Source organism: Diplotaxodon limnothrissa, linkage group LG16 (assembly GCF_057381915.1).
Source record: "Diplotaxodon limnothrissa isolate DT_005_m linkage group LG16, D_limnothrissa_male_GT1.1, whole genome shotgun sequence".
NCBI lineage: Eukaryota > Metazoa > Chordata > Actinopteri > Cichliformes > Cichlidae > Diplotaxodon > Diplotaxodon limnothrissa.
This window is the reverse complement of record NC_140611.1, coordinates 7127351-7153261: the sequence shown is the minus strand read 5'-3', so window position 1 is coordinate 7153261 and position 25911 is coordinate 7127351. Positions and strand designations below refer to the sequence as shown.

The following is a 25911-nucleotide window of genomic DNA, read 5'->3' as shown; positions in this document are numbered from 1 at the left end:
TTATTCTTTGTTATCCTTGTGTGAAGCGCTTTGAGATCTTTTATCTAGAAAGGTGCTATATAAATAAAGTTTTACTTACTTACATTTAATAATGCACACTAATGGATGGTTTGAATAATGCATAATGTTCCCGGTTTCATTTACACCGCAAGACTAACACATGGTGCTATCAAACTATTAAAAGGTGTCAGATGTGCATTATAAGATGAAATTAAGCAATTACTGCCTCCATAAATGGTGAACACTACCTCCTTTTTACCCAGCCATCAGTCTAGCACTCAAGTCTTCAGACAGCTGTTGAGGCTGTTTCATGAAAACATCAAGATGTGTTTGACATTTTGCTGCTCTGCTATGTTGATTATGTCTTTCTAATTCCCAGGTTGAACTGTGAGAAATTACAGAACAAACGCACTGTTGTTGCAGATGGTTTGATTGTTCTATTGTTCTGAGTGTCTGAATGAGCCTATATCATTTTACCTCAAAGCAGCTGCAGGAAGAACATCAAATCTGCATTCAGGCTGATGAATTAAAGTCCTGTGGTCAACTATATATATCATATACCTGGTACGCAATGTAATACTATGTAAGTGTGTGTGTGTCCAGTAGAGGTTTAAGGCTTTCCTACATACAGCTTGCCACATTTTAAATAAAAAAATTAAAAAGAAGCAAACGGCCTTGCCAATTTTAGAACGACTGCCTCTCAGCGTGGAAGTGCAAATGGTGTTGAGATATGCCTGAGATCATACGCGGTGAAGCTTTACGAGTGGTGCCCCGTTCAAATTATGTTAAAAGAAGACGATATCTTAATAGCACCAAAAGGTCATTATAAAGTTCCTCTTTTGTACCAGGCACACTTCACTTGGTATTTTGCAGATATGGAGTTGTAGATATGTGGAGATATGTTTGCGAGGGAATGTTGACACAACCGAACAACAGTCTGAAGGGTTTTGGCAGGCTCAGCAGTGCAGTTGGCATATTTTGAAAGGTGTTACAGTGTAAACTGTCACTGAACAGGCCAGTTGTAACCGAGACTCAGTCCAACAGCCTCTGAGGGCTCCCAGTCTGTTTTGGCTTGGCGCTGTGGAAATCACAGCGTTGGTGTGTTTGATCATTCAGACAGCACTGTCCGCTAGCCCCAGATGGCTATCAGACACCCAAACGCAACAGATGGGCAGACACGGAAGAACGGGGCTGTGTAGATAAAACTGTGAACCAAGTGGATATAGCGCAGTTATACACAACACATCTAACACATACAGGTCTCAGAGTTCATGCTCTGGCTGGCCACTTTGGGAACCAAACATGGAGCTGGAATTTTATTTGTCCGTACCTTTCTACTCCTCGTTCTTTGCTCAGATTGTCTTGAACTCCCAGGTGTAACACCTATGTGTAGGTGGAGTCCTACGATTTATGGCTGCTCACTAAACAAAAATGTTTTTAAAAGGTAGACGCATTTGGAGGGTTTTTTTCTGCTCTGGCCACACCTTTTGGGGACGCAACCAAACCCTACGACTCTATTATAACCAACAAATAAGCAAACTAATCGATTTCATTGATTTGATTCCCATTCCTCATGATCTTCTGTTTTTAGCCACTTTACGCACTTTTTCACTGTCTAGCGTCTGTCTGCATTGTTTTTCACTTCAGTGCACCAGTCTGTGAGTTTTCATAGAAGACCTTGTCCGTATCCATAACAATAAAAGAAAGCTTAACCAAATTAGGATTTTGTAATTTATCCACTAAACAGGTTGCAAGAATGACTGCTTTCTTTTTTTTAATTGAAGTGTTTATTGGTTATTTTACAGCCCTGTGCTTTTATGCCATGGACACCTTTATATCTTAAGATATCTTAAGATATTGGATCAACTTCTTGACGTTGCAATAAACCTTCTTGCAAAAATCCAGGGATCGTCAGAGTCAGCAGATCATCAAAAGTCAGTTAATCACTTCCACCAAAATTGATTACAGTAAATCCAATGAGAATTCAGTCTGGACCAAGAGATCCACCAACCATCAAACTCGACTAAAACTCAAGGATTGGGGTACAACTGTGATCTGTGAATCGTTTCAGCCGCTTTGCTCAGTTGTGTATGCAAGACAAACGCAGTATGTGTCCAGTCACATGTTTGGCTTCAAGTACATTTGGTGCATGTCCAATTGCATACTTGCATGGAAATTACTTTCTTATCATGTGCATTTATGAAAATCAAGGTCCAGCATGCTTTAGCCATTCTCTGGGTTACATTCAATCACATATATCACGAGAATGTGTATTTATAGAACAGAGCACACAAAAATACAAATCATAACCACAGCAGTGTCCTCATACATACTTTTCTGTATATTTGAACAACTGCTCCTGGGTTGTTTAGATTCCAGCTATGCTTGAAACTGAATGGAAATACTTTAACCTGATACAATAAGGCCCACTCGTGATATCATGAGTTACCACAAACAACTGAAGATGACCCTGAGTGTTAGACGTGCAGAGAGACGACAACCACCTCATTCACTGCTTGCAAATGCTTATTTGACAGCATGTGGTCGGCATGAAGCTGGACACTCTGGTGACAGTGGCAGAGAAAAGGACATTAAAGAAACTGATGGACATTATGGACAATGCTGGGCATCCTCTGCACACGGCCATAAACAACCAGAAGAGTCTGTTCAGTGACAGGTTGCTTCTCCCCAAGACAAGAACTAACAGACTTAAAAACTCCTTTGTCCCACACACCATCAGACTGTTTAACTCCTCTCTGGAGGGGAGAGGGAGGGGAAACAGGAGGACAAAGGAGGGGGGAACAACTAAGCTGTAGTGCCTCTGCACCTCACTGTACAATACCTTGTGCAATACTTTTTGTAAATAGTCAACAGTGCAATAGACTCAATACTTGAAATGTGCAATTCACTTGTATTTTTATTTTTTATTCCTATTTATTCTATTTATCCCCTTTGTATATTTTATTTATATTTGTCTCTGTATTTATATGTGTGTGTGTGTGTGTGTGTGTGTGTGTGTGTGTGTGTGTGTGTGTGTGTGTATATATATATATAACAGTTCTGTAACTGTAACTTTGGTCGTTGCTGTGCTTTTTTTGGAAGTCGAATTTCCCAGAGGAACCCACCCGAGGGATTAATAAAGTTCTATCTTATCTTATCTTATCTTATGTTGTGAATATATTTTGAATAATAAGCTCAGTGCCGTTATCTTTATTGTGGTGGAAATAGAATCGTCGCTGACATCTGTCTTGCAGTTTCCATTATAGATGTAATCTCCGTGTTTATAGTAACATGAAACAGGATGGCATTTATCGACTGTAAAAAGCAGATTCATGCATAAATACTTCTCTTTACTGACTTTAAGTCTCTATTATCACCACTAAAGCTCTGTATAGCTCTTTAAATGTTAAATACATGAGGCCTGTCTGAGCCTCAGCATCTAAATCCCTGTGAAAGCACAGCATATTAGGTGAGATTAGAAAAGCTGGTTCACAGTCTTTGCAGTTATTCTACCTGTTATCTCCTGCTTCCACTGTTTATCCTAAGTGCTTACGGTCTGTTTGAGATGAGCTTTGTAGACATAAGAGCGCGTTTGCTAAAATGTTCAACTCTTTCATTAAATTCAGAGGAAATTTGAAAGCTCCGTCTACACAGAAAGCGTCTGAGACACACATTTCTGTCATGTGATTGAGCAGTTGTGCTCCCGTTTGATTCAATCCATCCGTCTACACTGGTGGTGCAGCGCCTCATGCTTTATTCGTTTTCCTCAGCTTCAATCAACTCCTGTTTTCCTCTATTGTACCGATGTAACTCGAGCGATTGCACATCGGGCTCTGAGCTCATCAAAAACACAGGTGACTCAGCTCAGTACTGTTCCTAAACTCCTTCTTTGTTGACACAGAGTACCAGAGACTTCTCTGCTAATGTGGTGCACGCTCTATGTTGTAATCTTGTACTTTCTAAATTTTGTGCATTTGTGCAGATCACACATCACTCTCCGTTTTCAAACTGAAAGGGTTTGCCATGTATCTGTCTGAAAAACAGTTTCTGTGGCAATAGCCCAGAGAATGCATGACAAGTATTATTACAGCACCAGCTGTCCCAGGACACACATTAGGCTTTCTCATTGTGTTTTATCATTGAGGCAGACAAGGGGACGCCTTCTCAGGCCATTTCTCTTTTTTCTATGTAAGCTCATGGCTTCTCCAGTAATAAGGTGATGGGGATGTTACCGGATATTTGCGCTATTGTTGTAGACTATTTCATAAGGAAGCATTTAAGGTAAGATGGGGTCTGAATCCTTGACTGCACGGCTCTGAATAAACCTGTACAGCCAAAGAAAACCGCGTTGTCATTTCTTCCTTTCATCAAAGCTGACATACCTTGCTATTAAAAATGGATTTGTTTCCTGCAAGAGTTTTCAAAGCATTGCAGGGGAATAGATTTGAGTGCAAGGCGTTGACATCAAAGACTGCCATACAGCTTTGTCTCCCATATGACCTGCGTTAAAATCCAGACGCTATATTTGGAAGAATCTACAGTTAGTCAGTGTCCCCTCACTGTCATTTCTCTTTTGAAGCGTGAGATGAAAAATTAAACATGCTTTTTCTTCTGTTCATCGGTGGGCTTGTCTTTCTTCTTCAAAGGCATGACTCACATGATGACCTTTCAGTAACCAGGAGTTCAGCGTCTCCTGTGAAGCATCAGGGCTGCTTGAAAGCAATTTTGCTGCAGTGTGTTAAAGAAAAACTCCAGAACTGTTTGCAGTTGGAGACTAACTCAGTTTAAATGGCTTACACTTCACATTCTGTTTATATTGGAATTTGTCTTTAGGTTCTAGAGATGTTCTCACGCCGGGACCCTGGAAGTCCAAGGACAGGCAAGAGGCATGATGAAGGGTGTTTTCACACACGAGTTCAGAATCAGATTCTCGAGTCTCTATCAAGACTTAAGTCGAGTTGTCGGGAAGGGGATTAAAACAATGAAAAGCTTTCATGTCTGAGTGTGTGGCTTGTGATGCTCCATCAGCGCCTCCAAATGAAGTGCTGTTCTTGTTCTCAGAGAGCGAGACTCCAGCGCAGTGATTAATTCAGCCTGTAATTGTACAAACAGGCTAACATTTCAGCTGTGCCGTATCTTCATCAGAGTCCAGCTGACCAAAGAGACAAGCAGTTATTGTCACCCCAGCCTAGGTGTGCAATTGTCATTCGTTATGCCCAAAGGCTCCACTCTGTTGAGAGCGTTAACCTTATATCCACCTCTGTGGCCCACGTGATGATTTCACCATCTTGTGAAACACTTGAGACTGGCTCCAAATACAAGCCAGCCCCCATAGAGTGGTGCGTTATAATGCTCAATTTAAAAAGCTTCTGTTTTCTCTTTTTTTGACAGCTGTACAGAGGATGTTTTTTTTTAAATACCTCACCTGTTTAAAGCTGAGGCACAGAATTTGCATTTTAATGTATAACTGGTAATTAGATCATGTGGGCACTGGCAGCAACGTGCGTCGCCTGTACATAACTAAACAAGGATTTGAAAAAGTGTAGCAGATAATGGATGCACTTTGGTAACAAATATAGCTAACACTGATATAGCTGATAACTTAGGACTCCTGCGCTTCTCATCCCCCCCAAACGAGACAAGAACTCCAAAGATGCCAGGGTTAAGGCTTCAAATAATAGTCCACATTGTGCTCATGAAGTTTGTGTAATATTGTTTTTTTGTACTCTTTCTGTTTCTCTTAGCAGCTTCACTTTTTTGAAGAAGCTCCAGACTAATCGTCTGTCTGTCACTGCAGGTTTCTCTTTTCACATATTTTCCATTATTCTCCGGCTGCTTGCTGTCTTGTGAGGGCAAAAATGTGTTCTCCAGAAACGCTGCTAAAGTCGTTATTTGTCACAACTTTGAAAGTTGATCAATTCACAGCTGTAGCCTTCATGATTATGAATTTGAAGAACTTCTTTTTGATAGTTGCTTTTAATTTTAAATCGAAATTTAGTTTTGTAAACATGCGTATGAACGGCAGCTCATATGAAAGAAAAACTGTTGTGCACCACGAATTGCGTTTACTTGTCTGCATTTGTTTGCATCTGGTGTGACAAAGTCTGTCTTTGGTCCATGCAGTTTGGTTCTTAGGTCTGTTCCTGGTTACCAAGGCATTAATGTACCAGCTGACAGCTTTTGAGGGGAAATCCAGCAACAAACAACTGCAGGCTATCACGTGAGAGACCCTCTTGTACACTGCCCTGCAGAATGAGGCTGGCAGCGGGCTGCTCACAGTAATCAGCATGCAGCACATGACCTGCATTTATCCTTACAGCACACAATGTACTTCAGTGTTCTAACCAAAGGGGGTGTAAACTGGTAATATGATATTTTAATCATAATTAAAGGTATAATTAGACCTACAGTGTTTCACGGCAGTGAGACTGTTTATTCCTTTCGCTGACTTTTCCCTCAAAATAATTAGAATTTTAAAATGAATCTGTGCTCAGTGATCATAAATATGAGTAAATCACTAGTTTATTTATTGATTTATTTGGTGTCCAGAATGCTTGAGTAAGCTCTGTTGCTCCTTATAGCACATTTGAGTTTGCCTAATTCCTTGGCAGCTTACTTTCCCTTCAGAAGCTGCAGTTGCTTATTTGCTGTTGCATTGCAAAGTGGTACAGTAAGCATTCTTGGATGAGATGGAATTAAACTAGTGGTTTTCGATTTTGCCACTGTTCCATTTGCTGACGCACTCGGGACCTTTCTTCAGCTTTAATCAATTTGCTTTTTATCCCATCACATTATTTACAAAGGCATCACATCTATGAGATGAACTGAAAGTGTCTGCCATCGAAACCAAACTTGTTATAGTACTCTTTGCCAAATTCTGTGAAGTTGTGCTTATGTTATGTCAAATCTTTGCATTACTCCAAAATATTGCCTTACACCAGCGCTAGTTGCAGAGAAAGTCAAATGGATCTGAAACAGCGCATGAAAAACATCATTTTGGTCAAGGCTGGATGTTAGCTGTTGCTACAAACACTATATCAGGTATCTTTGAAATACATGAACATATATGGAAAGTCTACTAGAAGCATAGCTAAAACTCACGAGTAGAGAGGAAATCTGACACCTCTGAAGCAATAAAAAAGATAGGTGTGGGAGACTAGTGGGTAAATATTGACGCCTACGAGATCTTACTCAGTTTTTATGGCCTCTGCTGGCAATTATTAATCACCTACTTAAAAAAAGTAAAAGTTATGCATGCATCGCATGTGCAGTCACTAATGTCTAAGGTTGGCTTTTTTCTTGGTGATATCGTTGCACCGCTTTTACCCAAGTTAGAGAAAATATAACGTTTTTGTATGGTTTGTTCCTGCTGGTTTACCTCACTGTCAACCTAATAAAATGAATGATGTTTCTGCTTTATGACTGCAAAAGATACAGGAAACATATTCATGTGATGAACATGTGATGCTTTGGAACAAGAGGAAGATAAGAGTAAGACTGCAGTTTGATAATATAGTTTTCCAGTAATGATTTTGCAGTTATTAATAACTATATATTTAGTATATATTTGTAAATGTGCTCATGCTCAATTTGATGTATTGCATTCAAGAAAAACAGCTCAAAGTCTCAGTTTGCTAGTGACTAAAAATTAATGACATGGACAACAAAATTCACTACAATCATAATAAACCAGTGTTTAAAACGAATAGTTTTTAGTGCACATATTGAAACAACTGTACCCAAATACAGCCCATTAGACAGTAGACAAAGTATTAAAAACACCTTGTAGTTTAAGCACATTTAAGTAATAAAGTAAATCTGTTGATGCTGTATCAGGACTTTAAACTAAAGGGCTCATCTTCAGGTCTTTGTTCGCTTCTGTCGCTGGTTTTCAGAGATGCTCGCTGCTCACATTGCGTTGTGTGTCATCTGTATCTTGTGATGCTCATTCTGTCACGTGAAGAAAATCCATCTGAACTTGATTTCTGGAGGGGAAAAAAGTCTTTTGATTCCAGTTTGATTCCTAGAAATTTTGAAAAGATTCTTATAATTTCAATCATCTTTAAATTAGGAAACTGTTCTCGCAGAATGAAATCAGTTCAAAAATAATGCAGCTTTCTGGGAAAAGTTAGCAATAGTTGTAAAACTGTAAAATGTTCATTTATGCATGCAGTAAATCACATGCTGTGCATCTGATTTCCCATAAATCTCTCCTTTTGTTTTATAGACCTCTTGTGATAATGTGTTCGTGAGCCGCTTGGCCCTGTTTACAAATGAGACCTCACAGAGACACACTGAGTGTATTGAGTGTTGTCTACATGCAACATGTATATTGACTGGTCCTGATTGCTGCAGTGGCCTCCATCAATCAGCTGATCCCTCGAACGAGGATATAACAGGAGTGTCTTATCTGTTTTTTCTTACCTAGCTTGAAATCTGCCTGTTGTGTGATGATGCTTAGCGTCTTGCTTGCGGCAGCATCACAGGTCCTTGATCATGTGGGGGCTTTGAGCTGAGTTTAGGCTGGCTATGTTTTCCTCTGTAGTTATTAGATGATAGATGTCTGTGTTCTTCCCTGGGGATGAGCTCCGCTTTAAACATGGGATCCCTTTTTTTCTTTCTTTTTCCTTTTTTTTGCACTCTCACTTTCCCTCTGTGGTGAGGAAAAGCCCATAGGTTTCCAAATAAGGTCTGGGTGAGTGCTGGCAGTATTAATAGAATAAGACTGCCGCTGGGGAAAATTTCTATTGACCTGTTGAAAGACTTTATGTGATCCGTGCTGTTTCTATGGCAGTGTGGGGGGCGGGATGCTACAAGGGCTCCGTGGAGATCCATGAGCAGCTTTAGCTGGCTGGTTAGCTTCAAGTAAATCATAATTAGAGTGACGTTAACCAGCTACGCCACAGGTAGCAAGAGCCCACCTTTTAAATGTCAAATTTCAAACAGCAACACGCGTTTCCTAGCAAGAGTGTTGGGAAACATACAGATCTCGACACCCTACTGTAGCAGTGAGGCTTCAGCTATCAAGGGTTTCATGCTACACGGCAATTGTTCGTACAGCTAATAAGTACTCACTCCACTGTAAATTCAGACACATTTGTTATGCAAACGAGACCCTCTCAGGCTCACAAACATAATGGTTGCTATGAAATGCTTTCGATCCAGCTGTCAAATACACCCGTATTCACTTGTGTGATGTCAGGGTCTTTGAAAAACTTTCAGGTTTAAGGTTTTGTAGCACAAAATTTGTATTATTATTTTTGCATGCAGTAATATTAGTTGAAGAAGGATAATAATTTGAATGCAAAATTTGATACTTTAGTCTTGTACAACCTGTTTCCAAGAAAGGTTTGGATAAAAAAAAAAAAAAGACTTTTTCAACTGGATCATAAAATCCATTCAGTTCTTCGTTCATTTTTTTTCATTCAGCTTTTCTGTAAAGGTTTTAGGAACATCTAAACATGTTCATATGCATGCACTGAGTAAAGTTTATCGATGTAATTCACTGTAACAGTTTGAGTATTTATGATAAAGGATCAGCAGAAAAAGCTGAAAGACCAGTAGCTGGAACATGATGGGAAACAAACCTTTGTGGGCAGGAGGACTTCTCAACGCTTGACTTTATCTAAAAAGTCATTAGTCTTCTTTGGTTTGGTCCAGTTCATCTAAACAGTGTTTCAGTTAGACAAGAAGCAGAAATGGCAAAGAGCAACCTTTTCTAAATTCAGCACCTTTCATGTCTCATGCCTCATTTTCTTTTTTTTGTTGTTGGCTGTGGGTCACTTCCAGGTTTGCCTTCCGCCAGCCACTCCTCCTTATGAGTCTGGTTGTTTTTCCCTTTTTTTTTCTTTTGCATGGAGACCTGCTGAGGGGTTTTTGACTTGATAAAGACGTGCTGTGTTTGTTCCGGCAACACTGAGGCCTGTGGTGTTAATGTGATTCAGCTGGCTGATTCAACCCATTAAATAACTCTGAGAAAAGAATGGCCCACTGGCTGTGGCTTGCTGCTGGCTGCCAGTCCCAGGACTCACTGTATGCCTGCAACTGAATGGAAACAATGTCTTTTAGCACTGGTGCTTTGGGCACACGGCAACTTGCGAAGCTGTTTGATAGGTGGAAACTTGGACAGAGTCAATGAAACCCGGAGACGCCTTTTTTCCTGTAAATTAAAAAAAATAAAATAAAATAAATCGAGTTTTCTTAAGGCCTAGATGTGGAAACGTGCCTCAGAACGGGGTTTCCCACAGATGAACAGCTCTCTCTCCTGTTCTACTAACTGTTGGATGCTAGGAACATAACTGGACAGTGTGTCACTACAGTAAGCCTGCATTAAATGCAGCGGCTCAGTAATCAGTTTTCTCTGTAAACCTTACTTTATTTCTGAGTCATTACTCATTACTTGTTTTAGCTTTAGTAGAGATTTAATATACTGCTTTATGATCCCGTTCACAAAGGGATCATAAAACACATGTGTCAGTGTTTGTGTAAGCGTAAGCTGAAAGCCTGGTTAGAGGATGGATGTTGTATCTTAATAATGCAAATAGCCATATTGAAGAGGTTCGGTTTTACTTTCATCTAATGTCAAATTTCCTTTCATCTTGTGACTTAGCAGCAATGGCAAACGATCTGAAGTCTTTATCCTGCATGATCAAAAGCCCAGTTAGTCATTTCCATGACTAACAATTAATACTTTTTGTGTTTTGTTTTTAAGTCAGGGTACAGAAAGCTAGCAGTAAACCAGGTGCCTTAAAAATGTCTGGGTATTCTCAGGACGATGTTACATGTTAAACGTTAGATAAACTTTTATAGACTCGGCTTATGCAAATTTTATCTGAACAGAGGCAGTTAACACGGTTAACAACAGTTAACACGGTTAACAAGCGTTAACCGTGTTAACTCTTTCTCGTGGTCTTCGACACTGAGCGCAGATCTGGGTTTAAAACCACCAATTAGTTTTTGTACGTTTTTGCCGTTTATGATGGCAGCTTTGGAAAGTGTTGTTTTTGTCCCTGTGTTAGTGCAGTGCCACTGATAAACACATTGATTATCTCTGCCTCATCACATGCAAACATTCACACTGGGATCATGTGAGTTGGCCTCTGTTGAATCTTCTAATCAGAAACAAGACAGCGCCTTGTCGGGGTTTTAGGTGGATAATCTGATGGAAGCTGTGTCAAAGTCAAAAAAGCAGGTTGTGACACCTCAGTCCTGCCTAAGGAGAAGGAAGTGCATCAGTGGAGCTCGTGGAAACAAAGAGTGCCTTTGCTCTTAGAGGGAAAACAAAGGCACATGTGGAAAATATACACCGCTTTCTACCTTTTTCAAGTCGTTTATGTCACTTTTGCATATGTAAAGTGTAAATATCCTTACTTTGCATTTTCATTTAGCCTCTAAAAAAGAAACACTTAATATTCGTGTAAAATGTTTGCCTTTAACTACATATTTGAGATCATACTTACTAAAAGTTTTGATCAGCTATGTATTTCCATAGTTCACTTTCTCATTATCGCAACTCACCATTCTACCCCTCTGCAGCTTTTTATTAGCACTATAACTATATTTGACTATATTTGGTCAATAAAAAGTCAGAAAATAGTCGACAGCTTATCCACTGACTTCTTTAAATGTCTTCTTTGTTTGTCCATCTGTCGCTCCTGCCTTGAGGGAATTTCTTCTGGAGCTGATACAGCATTCACTTGGATTCAAAGAACTGATAAAAAAATTGTGATATTCCAAGGCCAAGGTCACTATAACCTCGTGAGGCCATTTTTGGTCATAAGTTAAGAATTTTTACTAAGAAGTTTATAGTTTATTGGATTTATTGGATTCTCAGAATCATATCCCAGCTGGCACAGGGCGAGCGGCAGGGTACACCTACACCCTGGACAGGTCTTCAGTCACAGGGCTAACACAGAGAGACAGCGGGACTCTCATTCACACAATTCGGCCAATTTAGAATCACCAGTTGACTCAACCCCACTAGTTGCATGTCTTTGGACTGTGGGGGGAGGAAGTCACGGGGAGAATATGTAAACTCCACACAGAAAGATGGTGGACTCAAACCCCGGACCTTCTCGCTGTGACGTCTTACTAATCACCACCCCACTCTGAAAATAGCCCAAACTAATATTCTGACGACTGTGCAATCATTTGCACACCAAATACAGTTTCTTAATGTGATTTAAAAAGAAAAGATTCCACTTAAATACTAACAATTTTCTTCCATGAAAGCAAACATAAGAAATATAGCAATAGCAAATTAATCTGTAGGGTGAATGATTGTATGAGTGTAAAAGTCCTTTTCCAGACATTACTTGCAGAATTAATACTCTTAAGTACTGTAACATATTTTCCCTTCATTTTTCTTTTTAGCTTGTGTGGATCACACCTCTCCATCTGCTAGTGCTGTTTCCGTTGCTTTTTTAAGAACTCTGTGCCAGGTGCAGTTTTGCATAATATTAATAACACCTGCATGCACACTGAGTTAGGAATCCCGCCGAGTTTAGCACTGTGCCTCCTTCTGTTTTTGGCCGTCATATGTTAGCAAGTCTTGTACAGCGAGTAGAACAAGCAGTTTCAGACGCGCAACTCACGAGTGACACAAAGGTGCAATGAAGAAACACTGCTTTCATATCGCGGCACCAAAGTTTCACCCAGACCTGAGGAGATGAAGTAGCACGCACGTGTATTCTCTGTATTTTGTTTGAGTCATTTTGTGTTTCGCTCCTCCAAAAGACATTTCCTCTATACTGGGAGGTTACTTTTGACCTCACTTGTCTGTATTGTATAGCTCACTCTAAGTGAGCTGCACCTACTGGGACTCAAATGAATCATTATATTATAGTGTAAGAAAAAATATCTACTTATGTTCTTGATTGATTGGCCAAGAGTCAGTTTTCAGTAACGTTGTAGGGAGAAAGGGAAATGACAAGCAACAGTAGGAGCGTTTCATCCCTGGCTCACATGGAAACCCTGTTCTCACTCCCACCTTCTTCCACAGATAGTGTCCAACGTGCTGATCTTTTCCTGCACCAACATCGTGGGCGTGTGCACCCATTACCCTGCTGAGGGTTCCCAGAGGCAAGCCTTTCAGGAGACCAGGGAATGCATCCAGGCTCGCCTCCACTCCCAGAGGGAAAATCAGCAGCAGGTGAGAGAGAGAGAAAGCTCTGGTGACAAAAGAAAAGTTTGTTTGATTAAATCAAGCAAACTTTTTATTAAAGAAATGCTTCACATATAATAATGTCATCCCACCCATGATGTGCTTCAAAATTATGTCAAACACCACAAAGTTTTATAGTGAGTACACATTTATATCGCTATATCGAACAATCAACAGTAGACAGGAACTGTGTTCACAGGGATGGTCGTAATATTAACAGGTTCAAAGTCAAGTTATGATTCTGTGATTATTTCTTGTCTTAAAATATCGCTTTTGCCCTTGTTTACCTTCTCCCTGTAGTGGTGTCCTATGCCCACTAGAAGATTACGTTAATGCACTTAGAAGCTTTTTGCCAGCCGCCATTAAACAACAATGCAAACAATTAAACAAGAAGCGTGTGGTGCAAAGAGATTAGGCGATACTGTGCAAACATGAGACGCATGCGTAGCCAAAGACTGATATAGAACTGATGGTTATTGGAAAAAAGAAGAAAGAAAAGGAAATGAGCTCCAGGGTGAGAGAGAATCTTTAGTGAAGAAGTATTATTGTCACCTTAATAATTTAGCATGACATTTTTATACAGTACAGACTATTCATTTATAATTTTAAATTAAATTTGTTCAGGTTGAAACTCGTCTTGCAGCTCATTTTCTCACGTCATTCACCTGCAATCCAACAATGAAGGAATTAAAACTGCTTATTGTTTTGTTTTGGTATAGGTTTTTATTATTTTTTACCTGACATTCAAGTAAAAATATGCAGCTCATCTTTTCATGCATTTCAAAATGTCATGACCTGATAACGTCTGTAATTCAGCTGTTGAGAGTATGGCCCGTATTTTTTCGCCATAGCAGCAAAGAAAGAGGTCATGCTGTCTTTGGCATTTTGAAGGTTATACTGTATTATTATTATTATTATTATTTTTGAACAATGGGAACAAAATGTCCAGATTTTATATTGCAAGTTAATCAGCACAACCACAAATGACCTTGGGACAAATATTCTCAGTTTGCACTAAGGAAGTGACAAGTTTTGAAGCTTCTCACGGCCCTCTCTAAATGACTTTGAGCTCGCACTGGCAAATTGGAATCAACGTTAAATTATCGGCGTTTCCTTCTTTACTTATTCAGATTGAGTCTCCCGTAATGTGGCTACAATCCTCATCTATTAACACGCTCACTTGACCTTTGAACTTACGGCTCCTTCTCTTTCCTGCAGGAACGTCTGCTGCTCTCAGTGCTTCCTCGCCATGTTGCCATGGAGATGAAAGCTGACATAAACGCCAAGCAGGAAGACATGATGTTTCACAAGATCTACATCCAAAAGCACGACAACGTCAGGTAACGATCAGGGGCTGATCAGTCACGGGGAGGAGCTGGTCTGGCATTTTTAGAGCACTTCTCCCAGTCTGACTGAGCACTCAGAGAGCTTCAGAATACACTGTTACAAACAATGCATTTTCTCAACAGTCTCCACAAAAACAATGCATGTTTGCCCCGTGAGGCCCAATTCATATTTCATTAGTGTTTAATGTATTTATGTTTTGTTTCAGACAGTATTTTGGTGATTGAAACTGGACTTTGAAAGCCTTCAAATGCTGCTATTAACCTACTGATTATTAGTAAACAATCTGAACTTACAAAATTAGCAACATGTAGACTTTCTGCTGTCGATTATTGATTACTGTGAAATCACAACACATTTCTTTGATGAACTGACTGAACTAAAGTATCTCAACACAACTGAGAACACAGACTTGCCAGATCTGAGCTTATTATTGTAGTTTCGCAGCCTGTGAGTGAACCTACAACATCTGCTGTCCATGCTCAATAGCTCGGGACGTTTTTACACCCTCACACCTTTTATGTGGGGGAGGTAGAGGTGCTGGGAGCAGCTAATATGTACAATTAACATATAATCTACACACTGTTAAACACACGTAAGGAAGTTGCAGCAGAAGTGCTGAATAAATGACGTTTAATCCAAGTTAATCCTGAACGGTGCTGCCTACTCACAGACGGTGGCAGAAGAGGTAGGGGGAAGTGCAGACGCTGCCATGGCAACGAGCTGTATGCTGTTTTGACAGAATATTTTTCACCTGCTTCTACGTACGAGATCCATGCATCCACCCGTGATCCAGGGCCATCAAACTCATTTTACTTCACAGATCACACACAGCCCAGTTTGATGACTGATGCAGTCAGCGAGGCATTAATTGATTCACAAGACCCAGGAAGACACACACGTACTCGTGTGTTGTTGTTTTTTTTGTCTGTTATTGTGAAGAATATTCAACATGTTAGTATTGTTTCATGTAGCACCATAAGACCAAAACAGCTGTGAGACCAACAGTTACTACTGTGACCATTTTTATACCGATACTGATTAAGCTTACCTGCTTCTCTTAGAAATTTTACAGCATTTAACGCCCTCTGTCTTTTAGACTGGTGGCTGAACTGGAGTTGGAGTGAAGGGTTTGGCCGTCTCAGCCTTAAACCACAGAGCTTTACTAACCAGATGGATGTCTGCATCATTTTTGTTACACAGAAATGATGCACTTGATGTGGATTTAATATCTGGAACTCTGATCGTGTTTGTCAGATCCCAAATCTTTCTCTTTGTCTTTTTCAGTCCCACTTTGTAACAGTTCTAGCCTGTTCTTAACACACAGTTTGTTTGACTTATTTTTTATGTGGCTTTGCTCTATTAGCTGTGAACACTGTGTAAACTGTGTAGGACAATGGAAACTGATGTTAGGTTTGGCACCACCTCGTGGAGTAAGAAAAGACTACATCCATTTGTGTCAGTGTACCCACATTGCAGGGATGGAGCCTGCATGTGTCATCAGTTAAACTTCAGAGCTCTGCACTCATTTTGGGGACAAAAATCAGGTATCCATAATTTATCACAAAGCATCAGTTCCAAATCCGGTCTGATGGTCACGGTTGCAGTTAGATAAGCTGTGCTTGTGGTGAGGGTAAAGAAATAAATGCACATCTGTACAATGCCATCTGAGATGACGGAAACAAGACTCTTTCTTCTTCTGTGTGCATGTGTGTGTGTCTGCTGGTGTGGTAACAGCAGCCCGAGTTTTGTTCCCTGTAGCTGTTGCAGTCAGGTGGCAGCCCAAACCTCCATAAATAATAGGTGTTATTGAAGTGCTTTATCACTTTGATGTGTCCCCGTGAGACTTCATGGGTTCGAGCATCAGGTCACGTACTTGTGTTCTTGTACACAAAAGTTCTTTTCATCGCTGCTAATGCGATCGTCATTGAGAATCATCTTTTTTATGGTGCGGATTGTTTTTGGAGCAAGGGCAAAGATTAAAGAAAGAAAGAAAGAAAGAAAGAAAGAAAGAAAGAAAGAAGAAGATGTGCATGTGACAGAAGTTACTTAGGCTAGTCTGCATTTGAATGAGCGTATTGTCTAATTGCTAATTAAACATCAGGATAGTCACGATCATTTACCGTAGATACAGTAGAAACAGCTAATGCTTTAACCTCCTAAGACCCGAACTCTTCCAGAGCATGCATTTTTAATTTCTCTTTGCTATTTGGGCATATTGGGGCCCGATGAATGTAAAAACAAAGAATTACCAGATTTTTTTTTACCTTATATAAGAGCCACATATGAGGATATTCGTTTAAAATTTTGATAGAACAGAGGCAGTATAATGCTCTTGTAAGTGGATATCAGGCCCTTGTAGAGCAAAATTGAGTATTTTGGTCTAAATAACCCAAAAAGTGAAGTCCACATATGTGGACGCCAGGTCCTAGGAGGTTAAGCTAATGCTGCATCCTTAGACTCATGCTTACCTGTGAAGAAGTTAGCGTTTATGTAATTATAAATCTACAACACTGGATTCCAAAAGCAGGAGAAGAATGAAGACAGAGCTTTGATGTCCTGTTTTCATGCGACTCACTGGGGAGTATGCTGCACATTAGCAACCGCTAAGCTTGGCTAACTTCTCTCCGCGGTGTAAATTTACTGTCGAGCTAACCGAGTGTGACCTGGCCTGTTCGGGGAGCGGGCAGTGGTTTGCTGGTAATTGGGGCTCTGCTGAGCGGCCGAGTAACAACAGGAAGAGAAGTGACAGCTCCCACTGCTACCACTAAAGAGCAAGGGGGGGAAACAGTTGGAGGCAGTGAGGTGGAGAGGAAGTCACTTTGGGTTTGGAGCTTATTGCTGCTGTAGAATAGCATTAGGGTCTGCAGTATTTCTACCCATCCCTCCGTCGTGAGAATTCAGACGCAAAGGGTAGCGGTTCAGTTAATGGACTGTGAAAGACATATAATTACATCCGTAGATCCGACACATTTCTACCATTTCAGCCTGAACCGCAGCTACCTAACCAAAGGTAGCGTATGGGGAAAACATGCCTACAGGTTCGACTAATTTCAAGCAGCGGCGCCTCCAGCTCGGCCTCACTAAACACAATTAGCAGATGGAAGACGTGCAGAGTCGGGCCTTGTGGCGGTGCCGCTGGCTGCTGCGCTACACTGCAGGGCTGCTCGTAAGCTTTATAGGGAAGCTGATAAAACGATTTCAGGACTGTGAGGCTAAAGTCAGGCGGTCTTCATCAGCAAATTGTAATGTCCAAAGTCCAGAAGCAAGAACAGGCAAGTTAATTTTTTATTTATTGTCACAAAATAGTGAAGAATAAACCACTAAAAATAATAAACCAAATTTATTGGTTTATTATTTTTACATTCACAATTCTAATAGGGACAAAAACAGTCAAACTGAGCAAGTAAGTACACTCCTACATTTATCTTTCAGTTAGTCTCAGGTTTTCCAGATTAGGTGTCAATGATTAGAACATATTTAGGGAGGAACCTTTCCGACTCTATGACATCAACGATTTGCTATTAAATTGCAGATTGTCATCATGTATGAACCTATAGTGCTCTCTCAGCCCCAGAGGGGGAAAAAAACAGATGCTTATGAATCTGACAAAGGATTTGAAGACATTTATTATGCTCTATGGAAAGTTATCTACAAGTTGTGCAGATGTTGAAAGGAAATTTTCCAAGATTTCCGCAGCAAACTCTGAAAGTTTGATTCAAAAACAAGTCTGTAAAACAATCTGCATATCTGCAATATCTACAAAACCTAAGATTTACTAACATATAAGAAAATAAATCATTATCTTTTTGCAACCATCTAGAAATATCAGTGTGTGCATGTGTGTATGCTGCCACAGGACTAAGCAGCTCGGCTGATTTCAGCAGGCCTTTATTAGTTGTTTTCCAATGCAAGTCTTTTATTGTTTTGGGTCCGCAGCTGTTCTTTGCTGTCTCTGTTTCCCCTTTCACATTTAAAATAATATTTAGTATGGTTGATTGTACCGACTTTCAACAAATAGTACATTCACTGCTGGAGGTAGAACAGCTTAGGAGCAATTGCCTCACCCTCACTGGCTGGAGGAACTTCAGTCATGGTGGCCATTATGTTACCTGAAACTTTTTCTTTTTTCCACTGTGTTCTTGATGGGAGAGTACAGGTGTCGTGTTGCTGCCACTGAAGTAAAGTAATATCCTCCGGCTTTTAGCAACCAGGCCAAAATATGCACTGACTGAGGGATTATGTAAGAGGGCTCTGGGGTAAATCTTACAATAATAACAACAATAATGTTAATTGCACGGCAGTAAAACAAGGAAAACCAGCATTACAATGTGTGTTACGCCAGCACTTAATACACATAATACAATACAAATGTACAAGTACAAGTCTCAATGTTTCCAGCCTGCTAAGATATCCCCAGACAGAATAGTGTAACTGGATCTACTCTGATGGGACACTTATGTGTCAGTCTGAGGATAAAAACATGGAAAGAATATGGAATAATTAGAGGAACTGACCTTATGTTTGTTTTACGTATTCTAATTGACTTAAACAGAAGAATTACAACTGAACAGAGGTTTTGGTTATGCTGCTGGGGCCATGCCTGACCGGATAATACGTCTTTAGTGAATAGGCAGCAACATACATGTATGCAGCAAACAACAGGAAACACATTTGATGTTCACAGTCTTTATACAAAAAGACTTTAATAATGTTCAATAATGAAAACGTGTATGGTTTGCAGAAAAAAGGAATAAAAGGAAAAACAGGAAATTAAGAAAACTGTGGTGGAGAAATTGGAAAAAAAAGGAAGAGACAAAAGCAGAGAAGCAATGATGGCAGAGACTGGAGGAGCTGTTTGTTCTATCCCAAATCTTATAAATTTCCACCATGAAATCACATCATGCATTCAAATCCTGTCCTAGCACACTTCAAATCCTGTCTCCCCCCCACCCTGGACCCCCACCAATTCGCATACCGCCGGAACAGGAGCACAGAGGATGCAGTCTCCATCGCAATGCACTCTGTCCTCTCACACCTGGACAACAACAACACCTACGCCAGAATGCTGTTTATAGACTTCAGTTCAGCATTCAATACAATCCACCCCTCACAACTCATCAGGAAACTGACAGACCTGGGTATCAGTTCCCTCATCTGCAAATGGTTACTGGACTTCCTGACCAACCGCCCCCAACATGTCCGGCTGGATAACCGCTGCTCATCTACCATCACAATGAACACCGGTGTACCACAAGGCTGTGTGATGAGCCCTTTCCTCTACTCCCTCTTCACCCACGACTGCAGACCTGCTGATGGTTCCAACACCATCATTAAGTTTGCAGATGACACCACGGTGATTGGCCTCATCAGTGACAACGATGAGGCCGCCTACAGGGAGGAGGTGGATCGTCTGGCTGAGTGGTGCGACAGAAACAACCTGCTGCTTAACACCGAGAAGACCAAGGAGCTCATCGTGGACTACAGGAGGAATGCTGACCCACATCCACCCATCCACATTAAGGGGACGGCTGTGGAGCGTGTGAGCAGCTTCAAGTTCCTGGGAGTCCACATCTCCGAGGATCTCATCTGGACGACCAACTGCTCCAAGCTGGTCAAGAAGGCTCACCAGCGCCTCTTCTTCTTGAGGACTCTGAGGAAGAACCACCTGTCCTCAGACATCCTGGTGAACTTCTATCGCTGCACCATCGAGAGCATCCTGACCAACTGTATAACAGTCTGGTACGGGAACTGCTCTGCCTCGGACCGGAAGGCGTTGCAGAGGGTCGTGAAAACTGCCCAGCGCATCGCCGGAGCACCACTTCCTGCCATAAAAGACATCTACAGGAAGCGGTGTCTGAAAAGGGCTGGGAAAATCATCAAAGACCCCAGTCACCCATCACATGGACTCTTCACCCTCCTGCCCTCTGGGAGGCGCCACAGGAGCCTCCGGACTAAGACCACCAGGTACCGGAACAGCTTCTTCCCCACAGCTGTCAGACTCCTGAACTCTGCCTCCTGACATCTGACCCACGTTAAACTCATGGACTGAACATACACACACCCACAATGGACAACTGTACCCTCAAACACAATAATAACATGGACTGAACCACCACTCACAACCACTAGCACTTTATATAGCCTCTGTAGAAACTATCTACACCCTCACTTATCTTAACTGCACTACTGTATAGCTCTGTGTAAATAATCATTCTGTACATTCGATAATCTTTAATCCTACAACTGTTTACAACTTGCATAGTTCACATTTCTGTATAGCTGTATATCCCAGATTCTGTAAAGTTATTTATTTCATATTCTGTATAGTTTTTCATATTTATATCCTGTTCATATCCTGTACATAGCTTGTACTCACTACAGCCTGTACATACTTATAGTTATAGAATATTCACAACATACTTCATACCGTGTACATTATAACATACCATAATAGACCCATTTCTGTAATATACTCACATATCTATATTATTGCTAATATATATTGTAATATATCTATATCACTAAAGCACTTCTGGATGGATGCAAACTGCATTTCGTTGCCCTGTACCTGTGCATGTGCAATGACAATAAAGTTGAATTCTATTCTATTCTAAATAGTTACTGCAGACATTTCAGCATTAATGTCTGCGCTTGCACCAAACACTTTATAAGTACTGTTTTAGTTTCCCCAATAAGAAAAAAGGGGAAAATATTCTCTTTACAGTGTGCAGTTATGACTGAGAGATTTTTACCACTCTGGGCATGTGGCACATGCAGAACGTATTGTTTCTATGAAGCCTGCACAGCTTATTTCTTATTTATGACCAGGTAAGCTATGCACATAATTAGTTAAATATTTGTTTTAGGCGAGGGATGCAAATCAAGCAGTAAATCAAGAGCTTGTGACTGTTGAGCTTTGGGTAGTGACCACGAGACTGAGGATGCAAGCGGCAGAAATTAGCTTTCTCTGAAGGGTTGCTGGCCCCTCCCTTAGAAAGAGGGTGAGATGATCAGTCATTCAAGAGGGGCTCAGAGTAGAGCCGATACTCCTCCACATCGAAAGGAGCCAGTTGAGGCGGTTCAGGCAGCTGACAGGATGCCTCCAGGGCGCCTCCTAGGTGAGGTGTTCCAGGCAGACCCAGGACATGCAGGAGAAATATCTCTCGGCTGGCCTCGGAATGTCTTGGTGTTCCCCCGGACAAGCTGGAGGAGGTGGCTAGGGAGAGAGAGATTCTTTGCTTAGGCTGCTGCCCCCACGACCTGGCCCTGGATGCTTTTTGGGGATACTGTAAATTTATCTTTGGTTTTTAAATTGTGCAATCAGTCTGATCTGTTGTCCTCAGTTACCACTGCAACAATCCCCGATTGTGTTCGGAATAACCGTAAAAACATTCACTGATCTGAAACCAAAGTCTCTGATTCTTCTTCTAAAGAACTTCCTCTCATAATTTTTTCCCCACGTCTGTGTAATTGCCTTTAATCCTGTAAAAAAAGGATAAAACCTCAAATCCATGAAGAACAATTTAGTCCTTATAATCCAGCGTTGTTTACTATTTCCTAATATGTAAAACTTTGTCCTCTTCGAGACCGTAGCATCTAGTGCATGATCTGCTTTTTAATCATTGTCACAAAACTAAAGATCGGTAAGAGTTCACGTTGAACTTTAAGGAGCCAGTCATCACCCACAGCAAAGATTAAGTGGTACTTAGGGCACTGTCTCTTGTGCATACTTATTCTCCCCTTTGTTGTTTTGTATGTTACCACCCACTGTTCCATCTCATGCTATATCCGGAAGAGGCCTTGCTCTCTGCGCCTCTGGGTCACTGGGGTGGGGAGGGATTGACAAGATCTGTACATTGTAAACAGATTAAGTACTTTAGAAAAAAAACTATTTGCATTACTAAACAAATAAATCATCATCTGTCATGATGTGCAGTGTGGCAGGCAGGCAGGAGCGGTGGACCCAAAATGCAGGACTCAGACACGGAAGTAAAACTTAAAGCGCAGCTGTATTGCTGGGAGAAACCTCACCAAAAAGACAAACAAAACTCTGGACAGAGGAACTAAGGACTAAAACACTGGAACAGAAATACTAAACCGGAGCAGGAGACAAAAAGCACAGCAGGTTGAGGGTGAAGCTCAGGCAGACACACCGTATAAATACACACACCAGGTAATCAGGAAATGGCACAGAGGAGGGGATGCAGCTGGAACTAATGGGCATAACGAGACAAACCTAGAACGGGAAACTCACACTCACCAACTCGGGGACAGAACACAGAGGAAAGACACAGGTAGGGATGATCGGAACAACTAAACACACGACTCAAACCCTAAGAACAAATACAAAACAGAATAAACTAGAAAAGAATAATAGTAAACACAAAGCGCTGGGTTACCGACCCAGGACCACGACATCATCAGGGAGTTTTCTTTAATCACATCGGTCATTTCAATTACGTTCTGTATTCTTCTGCCTTTCTTGTGAAACACATAAAACCCCACATTTTCAGGATAGTTCATATATTTTTTGAATAAATAATAAATATTCTCAGTCCTAAAAAAATTGTGATACTATTATTACTAGTGATGTACTAGATACAACTAATTTAAATCCAGGCTTACATTTTTGGCCCATCGGCTACTTTTTTGGATTGTGTGAGTCTTTTCTTTTTTACTCGTAAAGGTCTGTGTCCCACTGGACAGCTTTGTTTATTTATAACTAAAGAGGGTAAAGCAGTTCTGCTTCCCTTTACTTATCTTTGACGAACATGATGAAACAGGCAATAGTCAGTCTGTTAAGTGAGTGCCATAAGAAACCCAGTATACAGTTTTATTTGCAGACGGTGAGAGAACCCAGTGCCATGTTAAATGACTTCATAGACCATTACTGCTACACTGAGAAGCAATAGGTTTTCCAGATAATATTCCATTTGGGTTTCTTTTCTACTAATTGTTAAATGTAAGTATATAACATTTACACCCAAAAGCTAGCCAACATGAAGTGATTGCTCAGGTGATGCTTCTGTGCATCCTAATAGCCAATCATTAATTGGGTGCTCAGTTTCAGCTACTTTAGCTTGGTCACAGTCACTTCAAACCTGCAAGCTGCTTTGCAGCCCAACTCCACCACAGCTTTTCACTCATGACTTAATGTCAAGTCTGTTGTCAACGCTGGCCAACAAGAGACAAGACAGACAAACCAGTCCACCTAATTCATATTACTGCAAATGGAAATAACATCTTCTCCTGACTGTTGTGGTTACATGTTCTTAATTAGATCGCAGTGTTATAACCAGGGGTGCACATAAGTGGTCCGCAGGTGCGCATTCGCTGTCAAAATAAAAGTCGCGCACCAGATAAGAAGTTGCAACGCGCGTTTGCGTGCATAAGATTTTCTGGAGGAGGACAAACATGTGTTTAGAACTCTTAAAGATGTCGAAGAAGCTCCTTTAAGCAATTACTTTGGTGTTCCTCCACCTCCAAAGAAATGTCAGAAGGAGTCCGAACCGCAAAAGAAGCGCGTATTCTCGGAAAAGTGGTTGCAGGAGGTGAGCTGGCTTCAAACAAATGATGAACGCACAGAGATGTGATGCAGAATATGCCGTGAAAATCCTACTCTAGCGGACAAAAACAGTGCCTTTTATATGTACGCAAACGTGCGTTGCAACTTCTTATCTGGTGCGCGACTTTTATTTACCTGCGGACCACTTATGTGCACCCCTGGTTATAACTTTAAAACCTGTAGCACATGTCAGACTTTCCTGTCTTTCTTTCTTCCATCCCACAGTCACCCGCTTTCCTTCATTAACCGTCACTGCCCAATTAGATAGACCTGTGCTGAGTCCAGACACATCGGTCAAGTGTCTGGTTTCACTTCACCTCCCATGCAACAGTTCACCGAAAGCAATCAATTATTCTCAGAAATGTGTACCCCAGAGAGGGAACTCTTAATCCTTTGCAGCCTAAGACCCAAATTGAGTAAATTTAGGAATTTTGGAGCTGGAGTTCATTAGAACACGTTAGCGCTCTTGACATATGAGCAGTCAAGAGAAAAAGGTAGCATGTGAACCCTGGACAAAAAACAAAACAAAAACAAACTGGTATAACGCTTAGACAAAATGAATTTCACATACCCGAAATACACTCACCTCAAAGCAACCACAGGGCCAGTCTTGGCATACTGTACAAACACACCATGTTCTTTCGCCTGTGTAACAGCCACTTACCCTGTGAGATTCATGTGAGCTTGTTTGGTCTAAAACATTTCTTTATTTATAGCATCCTCTTCTCCTTCCTGGAGGGTCTTAATTTGAAAAGCTAATTGTACATAGTCGGGGAAGTGATTAAATCTGCTCCTCATAATGTGAAACAATGACAACGCTTCTTGCCTGCTGGTGTTGTTGCACAGCTGAATATCGGATCGCTGCAGACAATGTATGAACTTGTACGTGATTGTGATTATATCAGAGGCAAAAAGGCAAAAGTTAAAAATGATATAAAATGAGTGAATTGAAGTTTACATTAGAATGTATTTGATAAAACACATTGAAATATGTCAGGAATATGGAGTCTACCTGTGAATCAATGACTGAAGAAAACATGAATATTCACAGATAAGTATGAAAAAAACAATTTCTCGAGAATGAACGACCTTGAATGATCTCGCATTAATCTGCCTTTACTTTTTAACCACATTTTTCTGCACTGTGATGTTCCTTTAGGCTCTGTGCATTTGGTACGGCAGCACAGTTTTATCATAATGTAATGACACATGTTCTAATAAATTATAGGATTAATCTGAGGTCTTTATTCGCCACCTGACCATGACTTACAGCACAAGTTGTTTTCCAGTCCTCTGCTGTGAAATGAAGATTTGGAAACTAAGTAAAGTGAACTCTCTGACATACAGGATGTAAACATGTATGCCAAATATGATTTCTTCTCTTAAACAGTCCTTTGTGAGCATTATTTAAACAGGTGTTTACAAGTGTAGTAAGTGACTGTACATACTGAAGTAACAATTTGTTTTTATAACGACTTTAAATATTAGCATCTCCTTTTTCTGGAGTGAAAAACCTGTTATGCCATATGGGGCTGTTTTTTTTTAACATTTAACACTTCCTCTAATATTTTCTAACATCAGATTTTAGCCAGATTTTTCATATTTCAGTCAGATATTTTTAACAGAAGATTAGTTTAGCTTTCCTTTCAGGGCGTTATTAGCTGGCTCAAGCCCATGTGTGTCATAAAGTGTACATTACACTGCATGTTTATATTGCAATAAAAGCAGCGTAGTGCAGTGATGTGCTGCAAAGGTCAGCTTCAAACGTTGCAGTTTGGATCAATCAGAAATCATCTTTTCGGAGCGGGTAAGAAAAACACAGTGTGCATCCTTTTAT

General features: G+C 40.7%; 1 protein-coding gene across 1 annotated transcript in view; it reads left to right on the top strand.

Annotated features, from left to right (window-relative positions):
- Window positions 1–25911, top strand: part of adcy5 (adenylate cyclase 5) — a 94116-nt gene that overhangs the window by 31208 nt on the left and 36997 nt on the right. The window contains exons 2-3 of the mRNA XM_085375020.1: window positions 13001–13150; window positions 14381–14502. Coding sequence (XP_085231146.1) covers window positions 13001–13150; window positions 14381–14502 — 272 coding nt within the window. The remainder of the gene's footprint in view (window positions 1–13000; window positions 13151–14380; window positions 14503–25911) is intronic.